The sequence below is a fragment of the Aedes aegypti genome, chromosome 2 (assembly GCF_002204515.2).
Source record: "Aedes aegypti strain LVP_AGWG chromosome 2, AaegL5.0 Primary Assembly, whole genome shotgun sequence".
Lineage (NCBI taxonomy): Eukaryota > Metazoa > Arthropoda > Insecta > Diptera > Culicidae > Aedes > Aedes aegypti.
In genome coordinates this window covers 32,938,343-32,950,862 of record NC_035108.1, presented here as the reverse complement: position 1 = coordinate 32,950,862, position 12,520 = coordinate 32,938,343, and the positions used below count along the sequence as shown (strand labels likewise).

At 37.6% G+C, this 12,520-nt stretch overlaps 1 protein-coding gene across 3 annotated transcripts in view; it reads left to right on the top strand.

Annotated features, from left to right (window-relative positions):
• Positions 1 to 12,520, top strand: part of LOC5565109 — a 623,899-nt gene that overhangs the window by 545,910 nt on the left and 65,469 nt on the right. For all 3 annotated transcript variants that reach the window (XM_021840464.1, XM_021840461.1, XM_021840462.1), the window contains one exon: positions 6,292 to 8,411. In XM_021840464.1, coding sequence (XP_021696156.1) covers positions 6,578 to 8,411 — 1,834 coding nt within the window. In that variant the 5' untranslated portion in view covers positions 6,292 to 6,577. The remainder of the gene's footprint in view (positions 1 to 6,291; positions 8,412 to 12,520) is intronic.

Sequence of the window (12,520 nt, the reverse complement as noted above, 5' to 3'; positions counted from 1 at the left end):
AAGAAGACAAGAAGACAAGAAGACAAGAAGACAAGAAGACAAAAGACAAGAAGACAAGAAGACAAGAAGACAAGAAGACAAGAAGACAAGAAGACAAGAAGACAAAAGACAAAAGACAAAGAAGACAAGAAGACAAGAAGACAAGAAGAGACAAGAAAGACAAGAAGACAAGAAGACAAGAAGACAAGAAGACAAGAAGACAAGAAGACAAGAAGACAAGAAGACAAGAAGACAAGAAGACAAGAAGACAAGAAGAACAAGAAGACAAGAAGAACAAGAAGACAAGAAGACAAGAAGACAAGAAGAACAAGAAGACAAGAAGACAAGAAGACAAGAAGAAAGAAGCAAGAAACAAGAAGACAAGAAGACAAGAAGACAGAAGACAAGAAGAACAAGAAGACAAGAAGACAAGAAGAAACAAGAAGACAAGAAGACAAGAAGAACAAGAAGAACAAGAAGACAAGAAGACAAGAAGACAAGAAAGACAAGAAGACAAGAAGACAAGAAGACAAGAAGACAAGAAGACAAGAAGACAAGAAGACAAGAAGACAAGAAGAACAAGAAGACAAGAAGACAAGAAGACAAGAAAAAATACAAGAAGACAAAGAAGACAAGAAGACAAGAAGACAAGAAAGACAAAGACAGACAAGAAAGAACAAGAAGAGACAGAAGACAAGAAGACAAGAAGACAAGAAGACAAGAAGACAAAAGACAGAACAAGAAGAGAAGCAAGAAGACAAGAAGACAAGAAGACAAGAAGACAAGAAAAACAAGAAGACAGAGACAAGACAGAAAGAACAAGAAAGACACAAGAAGACAGAAGACAAGAAGACAAGAAAACAAGAAAGACAAGAACGACAAGAAGAACAAGAAAGACAAGAAGAACAAAGACAAGAAGACAAGAAAGAAGCAAGAAGACAAGAAGACAAGAAGACAAGAAGACAAGAAGAACAAGAGAAGAAGACAAGAAGAAGAAAAGAAGACAAGAAGAAGAAGACAAGAAAGACAAGAATACAAGAAGACAAGAAGAAAAGCCAGGAGAAAAGAACAGAAACAAAAGACAAGAAGAAAGAAGAGAACAAGCAAGACAGCATGAAGATGACGATTGACGTTGACGATTGACGATTGACGATTGACGATTGACGATTGACGATTGACGATTGACGATTGACGATTGACGATTGACGATTGACGATTCGATCTGATTTCTGATTTCTGATTTCTGTTTCTGATTTCTGATTTCTGATTTCTGATTTCTGATTTCTGATTTCTGATTTCTGATTTCTGATTTCTGATTTCTGATTTCTGATTTCTGATTTCTGATTTCTGATTTCTGATTTCTGATTTCTGATTTCTGATTTCTGATTTCTGATTTCTGATTTCTGATTTCTGATTTCTGATTTTCTGATTTCTGATTTCTATTTCTGATTTCCTGATTTCTGATTTCTGATTTCTGATTTCTGATTTCTGATTTCTGATTTCTGATTTCTGATTTCTGATTTCTGATTTCTGATTTCTGATTTCTGATTTCTGATTTCTGATTTCCTGATTTCTGATTTCCTGATTTCTGATTTCTGATTCTGATTCTGATTTCTGATTTCTGATTTCTGATTTCTGATTTCTGATTTCTGATTTCTGATTTCTGATTTCTGATTTCTGATTTCTGATTTCTGATTTCTGATTTCTGATTTCTGATTTCTGATTTCTGATTTCTGATTTCTGATTTCTGATTTCTGATTTCTGATTTCTGATTTCTGATTTCTGATTTCTGATTTCTGATTTCTGATTTCTGATTTCTGATTTCTGATTTCTGATTTCTGATTTCTGATTTCTGATTTCTGATTTCTGATTTCTGATTTCTGATTTCTGATTTCTGATTTCTGATTTCTGATTTCTGATTTCTGATTTCTGATTTCTGATTTCTGATTTCTGATTTCTGATTTCTGATTTCTGATTTCTGATTTCTGATTTCTGATTTCTGATTTCTGATTTCTGATTTCTGATTTCTGATTTCTGATTTCTGATTTCTGATTTCTGATTTCTGATTTCTGATTTCTGATTTCTGATTTCTGATTTCTGATTTCTGATTTCTGATTTCTGATTTCTGATTTCTGATTTCTGATTTCTGATTTCTGATTCTGATTTCTGATTCTGATTTCTGATTTCCTGATTTCTGATTTCTGATTTCTGATTTCTGATTTCTGATTTCTGATTTCTGATTTCTGATTTCTGATTTCTGATTTCTGATTTCTGATTGATTTCTGATTTCTGATTTCTGATTTCTGATTTCTGATTTCTGATTTCTGATTTCTGATTTCTGATTTCTGATTTCTGATTTCTGATTTCTGATTCTGATTTCTGATTTCTGATTTCTGATTTCTGATTTCTGATTTCTGATTTCTGATTTCTGATTTCTGATTTCTGATTTCTGATTTCTGATTTCTGATTTCTGATTTCTGATTTCTGATTTCTGATTTCTGATTTCTGATTTCGGATTTCTGATTCCTGATTTCTGATTTCTGAAAATGTTTATGCAAATCAAACAATAAGGCAAATAAATAATACAATTTTTACTAAAATAAGTGTGAAAAGAACAACAAATTTTAAATTGTCAATGAGCCATCGTAATAGTAATTTTATTGCATGATATCGTTCGGAGATAATCCAATCATCATCGTCAATGAACCCATTAAACCCACAACCAGATGATCCACCTGTGCATCGATAATTGGTAGACAAATGTGTTCACATGACCAGTTGCTGCCATCGATCTTATTCATTGACTCAATAGGCTGATAGATTCATCCGTCCAATCTGGTCAAACCCTTTTCCCTCCCCAATTCCGGCATTTTGGTACCAATTCATTAACTGTTCCGATGCCATTCCGGTCGATTGCCGACGATATGTCTGAATGAGCCATCAAACTTTAAAGTCGCTCCTCGGCCATTGAAACGACGAATGGCTGGCAGACGGCAAAGCATGACAGGGAAATACCGATCCATTTTGGGAATTAAGCGAAAGGTAGATGAACTATCAAGCCAAAATGGGGCCTCGGTACGTCTCTAATTGACCTATCAATTTGAGCCAAGTCGGCCAAGCAGAAGTGACGTGTGGCGTGATGGGCTCGTTAAAGCCAAACCGAGTCATTGATCCAAAGAATGTGAATCCTTTGTGAGCTAGGATGTACCCATTCTAGAACCACATAATTTGAAATGATTCCAACCCCTAACAGTACAACAAACGGTGGCAATGTCACGACACACAAGGGCGGGCTGGCAGCTCGTGAATTCAAAGTCGAGAAAAGTAATAAACAACACCTGAGAAATTTATGACGTTGGCGTGACATAAAACTTTGTTTATGATTTCTCTCGTCTCATTCTGAGGCTGTTTGTCGTATTGTGTGTCGCCTTGGAATGTGTTTGATTTTTCCATCTGACTGCTGTTTGTTTTCGGGGGGTCTGGGCTGCTCCCCGCCATGTCGAGGGAATCCTTGGTTTATTTCTCTGTTGCTGAACTAATCATAAAGCAATTCCGTGCCCCAAGTACTTTATTATGAGTTTTACTAAGTCCTGTTTTATTCATCATAATTACCGAAAGAGAGATTAGTCGGGTTGGGTATTTGCAACAAATGGAATTTGTTTGAGCGAGTTATGGGAATGCTTTTCTTTCACACAAACGACTTAGGGGCATAGAAGCAATTAGGTTATGGAGAAATCGTTTTTCTCGTGTTCTGCATTGTTTGTGGTATTGTATTTCAAAGTGCTAATGGGCATAAGAAATCAGAAATCAGAAATCAGAATCAGAATCAGAAATCAGAAATCAGAAATCAGAAATCAGAAATCAGAAATCAGAAATCAGAAATCAGAAATCAGAAATCAGAAATCAGAAATCAGAAATCAGAAATCAGAAATCAGAAATCAGAAATCAGAAATCAGAAATCAGAAATCAGAAATCAGAAATCAGAAATCAGAAATCAGAAATCAGAAATCAGAAATCAGAAATCAGAAATCAGAAATCAGAAATCAGAAAGAATCAGAAATCAGAAATCAGAAATCAGAAATCAGAAATCAGAAATCAGAATCAGAAATCAGAAATCAGAAATCAGAAATCAGAAATCAGAAATCAGAAATCAGAAATCAGAAATCAGAAATCAGAAATCAGAAATCAGAAATCAGAAATCAGAAATCAGAAATCAGAAATCAGAAATCAGAAATCAGAAATCAGAAATCAGAAATCAGAAATCAGAAATCAGAAATCAGAAATCAGAAATCAGAAATCAGAAATCAGAAATCAGAAATCAGAAATCAGAAATCAGAAATCAGAAATCAGAATCAGAAATCAGAAATCAGAAATCAGAAATCAGAAATCAGAAATCAGAAATCAGAATCAGAAATCAGAAATCAGAAATCAGAAATCAGAAATCAGAAATCAGAAATCAGAAATCAGAAATCAGAAATCAGAAATCAGAAATCAGAAATCAGAAATCAGAAATCAGAAATCAGAAATCAGAAATCAGAAATCAGAAATCAGAAATCAGAAATCAGAAATCAGAAATCAGAAATCAGAAATCAGAAATCAGAAATCAGAAATCAGAAATCAGAAATCAGAAATCAGAAATCAGAAATCAGAAATCAGAAATCAGAAATCAGAAATCAGAAATCAGAAATCAGAAATCAGAAATCAGAAATCAGAAATCAGAAATCAGAAATCAGAAATCAGAAATCAGAAATCAGAAATCAGAAATCAGAAATCAGAAATCAGAAATCAGAAATCAGAAATCAGAAATCAGAAATCAGAAATCAGAAATCAGAAATCAGAAATCAGAAATCAGAAATCAGAAATCAGAAATCAGAAATCAGAAATCAGAAATCAGAAATCAGAAATCAGAAATCAATCAGAAATCAGAAATCAGAAATCAGAAATCAGAAATCAGAAATCAGAAATCAGAAATCAGAAATCAGAAATCAGAAATCAGAAATCAGAAATCAGAAATCAGAAATCAGAAATCAGAAATCAGAAATCAGAAATCAGAAATCAGAAATCAGAAATCAGAAATCAGAAATCAGAAATCAGAAATCAGAAATCAGAAATCAGAAATCAGAAATCAGAAATCAGAAATCAGAAATCAGAAATCAGAAATCAGAAATCAGAAATCAGAAATCAGAAATCAGAAATCAGAAATCAGAAATCAGAAATCAGAAATCAGAAATCAGAAATCAGAAATCAGAATCAGAAATCAGAAATCAGAAATCAGAAATCAGAATCAGAAATCAGAAATCAGAAATCAGAAATCAGAAATCGTTTGTTAAAGATGCTTTCCAGCTTATGTAAGAGAAGCTTTCTAGCTTCTTTCAGAGGAGCTTTTCAGTTTTCGTTAAAAAAAAATTTAGCTACTGTGAGAGAAGCTTTCCAGTTTTTATTTAAAAAGCTTTCCAGCTTCTGTAAGAAATTCATACCAGCTTCTGTTAGAGAAGCTTTCCTGCCTCTGGAAGAGCAACTATTGGGCTTCTGTTAGAAAAATTTCAAGCTTCTATTAGAGAAAATTTCCAGCTTTTTTATAGAAGCTTTCCAGCTTCTGTTAAAGAAGGTTTCCAGCTTTTATACGAGAAGCTTTTGAGCTTTTGTTAAAGAAGTTTTCAAGCTTCTTTTGAGAAGTTTCTCAGCTTATCCTATAGAAGCTTTCCAGGTTCTGTTAGAGAAGCTTTTCTTCCTCTGGCAGAAAAACTTGTGGGCTTCTGTTTTAGAAGCTTTCATGCTTCTGTTGAAGAAGCTATCCAGCTTCTGTTAAAGAAGCTTTCCAGCTTTTTCTAGAGAAGCTTCTCAGCTTATCTTTACACTTCAGTCGCCGCACTGTTGTATTTTGTACAACAGAGGTGAAAAAACCTCGCTTTTCGTACTCAGGATCAGCGTGGTGCTTTTGGCGGTGGTCAACCGCACGACGACCGGAAGGTTAAAGAAGCTTTTTAGCTTATGGTTGAGAAGCTTTGAAGCTTCTGTTAGAAAAACTTTCAAGCTTCTGTTATAGAAGCTTTAAGCATCTGTTCGAGAAGCTTTAAGCTTCTTTTACAGAAGCTTTCAGCCTTCTGTTTGAAAAGCTTTCAAGATTCTGTATGAGAAGCTTCTAAGCTTCTGTTAGAGAAGCTTTCAAGCTATTGTTAGAGAAGTTTTCCAGCTTTAGTTAGAGAAGTTTACTGTATTGCGTATTGTAAAAATTTGATTAACTTTAATGATTAAAAATGATTCCCAGGTTATCAAAATTCTTACCTTGGCTTTTTTCCCTCTCTTTGTCAGATCTCCACGGACAAATCCAAACGGACATGGGGCCAACGTCTTAAGCTAACCAAACCGGCCAGCGAAAAGATAAGCAGCTCATCTTCCCAAATCAGCACCAGTTCGTCCAGTCAAACCTCTCCATCCAAGCTATCCAACCAATCAAATCATCCTCTTCCTCCTCCTCAACGGTTACCCTCGAAGTGCTCGATTACTCCGAAATCCAGCAGCACCACGTCCAGCAGCAAGTCCGCTTTCACCCCGCTGCTGCCAATGCCCCTTCCCCTTTGCGCTGGCAACGCACTCGATGAAGTATGCCGAATCGACCTGGGTGTACGGCACGATGCGTGGAATGCCGCCGCCAATGGCGGTTGGAATGCCACCGATGCCGCATCCCGGGCACCCTCTCTCACACCATCATGCGGCCGCAGCAACGGCGATGGTTCATCATCCGGCCGGAATGTTTTACTCGATGCCCGGCCCGGGACCAGAGGTAGCGGTCGTCATCTGCTGCTGTCCGGAGTACCTGAATGGAACCAAAAGAGACGTGAAGAAGGCGAGCGTCTGCAAGAAGTGCAAGGGGTCGAGGCTACCGTTGGCCCCGATCGGAGGAACCATGAGGCTGACTTCAGGAGCGACCTTCCTGGCACCGCCGGCAAGAGCTGGAGGAACGATTAAGTTGGCGTCCACGTACGGGAAGAAGTCGCGGCCATCGATACTGGGCAGCAGTGGCGATCCGTACGACTTTATGCGAAGGTCGAGACTGAGTCAGCCTGAACAAGCAAGCAAATCTGTGAAGACTAGCATTAAGGAGAAGCTAAGGGGACGAGCCAAAAGTACGAGTCCATCGAAGGGGAGGAGTAGATCGGATAAGAGGGCGGTTTCGCCTACGGGGAGTAAGAGCAGCGGAAGCAGAAGTTTGAGTGCGAGTCGAGGCGGTAACAATAAGGGATTCAAGGACTGCTGGGTTGAACCCGAGGAGATTCCCTTGGTCGATGTGGAAGATTCTGCAGCTGCTCGACGATCGATATTACGGTGTGATATTAATCCGTATGATTTGATTTCGCTGAGTAGCGGGTTGAATAATGAGTTTTCACCGACAAGCGGGACAGAAGATTACGACCTGTCGGAGCATTCGCAGAAGTATGAAAATCTACTGGATACCTTGTACGCTAATCGGTATAATCCGGCCATCAACAACATAGCAGCAATATCGGGCCAAAGAATCAAAGTGTTTGACGGAGATGCGGGACCACCTGTCTATGACGACGTCGATGAGTACGTGTACGATCCGGTGGAGGTACAGCCAGACCCAAACCAAGAGAACAGAGTCGAAGTCATTCCGGAGCGACCCCCTCGGACCAAGCACAAACACGATTCCGCACCCAAAGATGAAGACTGTAAGTCCCTGCCTTCCCAGATCTCGTCCGAAGCGACACAAAGTGCAATAAAGTCGATTTTGAAGCGACCGGGATCGACGGTAAGTGCTCCCACGGGTCCCCCGGATAAACCCAGCTTCGATACTATACGTCTGAATCAGACGCTGGTCCAGCGCCTTGCCAAGCTGACTTCCGATGAAAATGTGTTCTCGAAAACCAGCTCCGTTAGTGCCAGAAATGCGAAGACGCCTTCCGGTAAGGATGCAAAGCGGAACTCTGCGTCACAGTTTTACTTGCCAAGTCCGTTGAACGGAGCCGGATCTGCAGCTGCCTTGGGATCGCGCAAGAAGGTCCATTTTTTAGTCGAGAACGAAGTCATCGATGACGACAAGTTCTTTGCTCAGTTGTTGCTGTCGGAGACCGGGAGCGGGAGAGACCCAGCCAAGCCGACGGTGACGATAGTGGAGGTGGAGCCGGAGAATGGAGAGGACAAGACGACTATTGTGGCCTCGGCTATGGACCAAACGAGTGAATCTGTGATCAAGAGCTTAGTGAACCATTTGGATAGTTTGCGGCATCAACAGCGACAGCACGTGGCAGTGGAACAGCAGATTGATGAGAGTTTGACGAATGGAAGTGCGATGCAGGAGGAGTCGGGCAGTGGGAAGCAAGAACCGAACGGCGAAGCGGTGAAGGCCGATAATGGAGCTGTAAATGGCACCCTTGTCAACGGATCTAGCAGTGACGGCAATTCCGACGGAGGTAAGACATCATCAGGCAATGTAATGTTTTATTCATAAATGGGTCCATTTCTTCGGGGCGATTATAACTGAATCAAATTTTTTTGGCGACACGCTTCGTGGAAGGACATTTGGGGACGGTGAAAACTCCGATTGAACGGTTTCGCTCGTGTTGCTAACGAGCTCGCATAAAATTCTAATTTAGTGACCGTACGCGTCTAATGACGCGTCCGAATCGACTGGACTTCATCATAGAAGAATGAGCAGCTCTGCAAATCGGAAATCGATTTCAGATCACGAATTTGCTATTATAGCAAGGGTCAGGAATTATCGTCGGATCCATTCTTCCGAAGAAGTTTGATCCCATTGCCAACTCACCTCGCAGCAAAGCAACAAATTAACCCGTAGTTCCGGAAATGAAATCCTTCCCCGGAAACCGAATAATGCCACATTGAATGCAAACTACACCCCGACATAAGCCTCACGCGAATTTCTCCTGCCATAAACCGTTTGATGGTTGGTTTGTTTTGATTTGTTTGGGAGGATAACGAGGGTCACGGCAAGCTTTTATGAGGCTTGGACTCGACAGTCTAGGTGTGTCGAACTCACGTCGTGTGTGGGACTGGGACATGGCTTAGCACTTGCAGGCCAATTTGAAGAAAGCAACAATCAAATCAAATAGTATGATGGATTGAGTATAATGGGTTGAAATGGTGCAATTTGGTACGTGTTGCAAATTGAAATCGAATAGGGGGTAATTCAAACCCGTTCCCGTTCCGGTTAAGGAGGTTTTGTTCGTGTCACACTGAAGCGATTAGAGCATGTAGAGACATTGAAGGAATTTTATGAGGAAACTAGCAATTTAACGCTGGTCTTTGAAACCTATGCTATCATTAAGTAGGGCTGGTATATTTAGGTCAACCTAAACAAGAGCTCATACATCTTCAATACTTTAAATGTTTCATTTGAATACAAAATACTATACTTATTAGCAAAATCAAGGTAATTACCAACTTTAAGATTCGTCGAATCTACCAAATCGAGCATTAACCTGATCACAATTACGGCTCCTCATAACCAAAAAGCACTTCAGTGCGTCCATGTTGAGATCGGTAAAATTTCATTACCACGGCCGTTCTCCGTCATAACCCGCAAGTTCATTATGTGAAGCTTGCAAGACAGCAACCTTCCTCTTCAATATATTTTCTTCTTTCTCTCTCTCTTTTCCCGAGAGTGACCCATTCATTGTACAGTTATTATCATTGTCGTTTTTATTAACACCACTACCGGGCCATCTTCGCCATCTTCGGACGGTACCTAGTTTGTACGGCTTGCTTTCCTTTTCGCTTTGATTGCACTGCGTGGAGAGGGTTTGGGGTCATCATCGATGGAAATACAGTCCACCTGCAATGAGGAGCCATTTCTCGAGTGAATATGAATAATTTCAAAGAAAGTTCCATAGCTGATTTAAAACATATTTGAGAAATGTTTCACTTGATTTCGTGTAGTTTTTATTTTGGGATGAAGATGAAAAAAAATGATGATTCATAATTGACGTCTCACTGTACAGAAATTTTGCTTGCGGAAGTAACAATCAGGGAAAGCAGCCCTGGCATTATCATTATTGGGCTCAAGACTTCTTTTATTATATGGTCTCGTGGGTGATAGACGGTGGAGAGATGCTACCGTTCGGCTGTCTTTCAGGTTATTGCATCCGAGAAGTAAGCATTTTTTTTATCGGTTTTCGAGAAAATAAATGGAAATAGGGTAGGTGTACCAGTTATGGACATAGTGGTTCCCTATTTCGCCATACATGATAACTTTAACGTTTTCAATTTTTTTTAAATTTTTGTGTGTTGTAGAAGTTAGATTTAAGATATTTCTTGATGCTAAAACATTCAAAAAGATTGAAAATGTGAAAGTTGTCAAAATTTCACATATGGCCAAATAGGGAACCACTATGGCCATAACTGGTACACTTTCCCTAGATGTCAATGGAAAGGCGGCAAAAATTGCGCTGAAACTACAATATAAAGTCGAGCAGAGGCGAGCTTGTAGTCAATCCTATAGTGTATCACACTTCCAACCTGATCTTTATCACGACATTTTTGAAATCCAATTTAAATTGCTATGTTCTGATTTGCAGAAATCGGATATTAAAAGCTTATAATGCTATCAACAAAAGATAGTAGACTAAAAAGAGTTTTTTTATAACTCTCTTTTGAAGAAGTAAAGAAGAATCTAAAAAATCTCAAAGCTTGCCATTAAGAATCACCTATAACAACACATACATGTTTTCAACCTAAGTCGAGAGGTTAGAGTAAGAGATTGAAAGACGATGTTATCTTGCCAATGGTTTATTTCTTAATGGTTGTCGTTTTGTCATTTTGTCATGTCAAAGCCTACTTAATTTAGAAACATTCACCACAGCCTACTACAACTCGGCCATCCTGACATTCTCGATGTCCTCATCGAGACAATCTACAGTTGAGCTATCATCATCAATCCATTTCCTCAAATTTTGTGGTGAACATACCGCGTTAAAAGGAACACTTGAAATCTGAAACCCTTCAATATCAACTACAACATATCGATCGTTTGGCAAAATTTTGGAAATTCTATATGGACCTTTAAATTTTGGGGATAATTTTTGAGAGTTTTAATACAACAAAATCTCCCTGTTTATAACTTGTTGTATTTGTTCTCTTTCTATCTGTTATTTTCTTGTTATAAATTTGCATTTTCAAATTGTTTTGTTGAGCCTTTTGTCGTATTTCTAAAATATTTTCATTTTCACTCGATGGTTGTCGATTCCGAACAAAAGATTCTAAATTAAAATTGGCATTATTTAATTCATTTTGCAATTGACCAAACAATAACATACTAGGATAATTACAAATTGATTTATTTAACGTGTTATTGAATATAAACTCTATTTTTGGCAATAGCTTGTCCCAACTACAATTAGTTTCATTACTTAGTTTGGCCAGCATTGGAGTCAATGTTTTATTCATTCTTTCAACCTGGCCATTAGCTTGTGGAGTACGTATTGCAGTTTTAACATGCTCAATACAATTAAAATGTAAGAAATCTTGAATTTTTTTAGAAGTAAATCCGGAGCCACAATCAGTTATTAATCTCACTGGTTTACTGTAAAAACACATATAATTATCTAAATGTTGTATTATTTCATCAGAATTAGTAGTTTTGGTTGGAAAAAATTTCGTAAATTTTGTAAAGGCATCAGTAATAACAAGAATATATTTGAATCTATTGATTGATTCTAATTTTATAGGCCCATAATGATCTGAATGAACCATATATAACGGAACATTACCTTTTTCTATGATTTTCAAAAAGCCTTCCTTTTTTCCTATAGGGTTGTAGAAAATGCATGACAAACAATTCTTAATGTGCTTCTTTACATATTTTCTCATACATGAAAACCAAAAATTCTTATTTATTTCAACTATTGTTTTTTCTATTCCTATATGTCCACAGTTATCATGGTACATCCTCAAAATATTATCAATCATATTTTTGGGAACAACTAATAAATTCTTGCAATTATCTCTCCTAAATAAAATACCATCTAGTAATAAGAAATTTGGAAAAGAAGAAGTTTCTAATATTTGTATTATATTTTTCAATTTAGAATCTTGTTCTTGTGCTAAAATAATATTGCGTTCTATTTGAGATTCATCAATTATTCCAATAATTTTTTCTCTAATTTTCTCCCTATGTTGATTATTATTACCTTTCTTAGTCATATGCATCCGACTTAACGCATCAACGTGTTTCATTTTTTCCTCCTTTCTGTATTCTAATTCAAAATTATAGTTTTCTAAAAATAAGGCCCATCTATTTATTTTATGATTCATTTATTTTTTCTTCAAAGTTTGAACCAATGCATTCAATCAGTGAAAATTTTGAAACTCTTTTCAGCTAAATATACATGGAATCTTTTAATAGCATGAATCACAGCTAAGGTTTCTAATTCGAAACTGTGAAGTTTTGACTCATACTCATCAGTTTTCTTGCTAAAGAAACTAACCGGATGAAATTGATTGAATGCAGCAATTTGTTCTTTTTCAAAATGGAATACTGAGTCTTTTTGAAGCAAACTATATA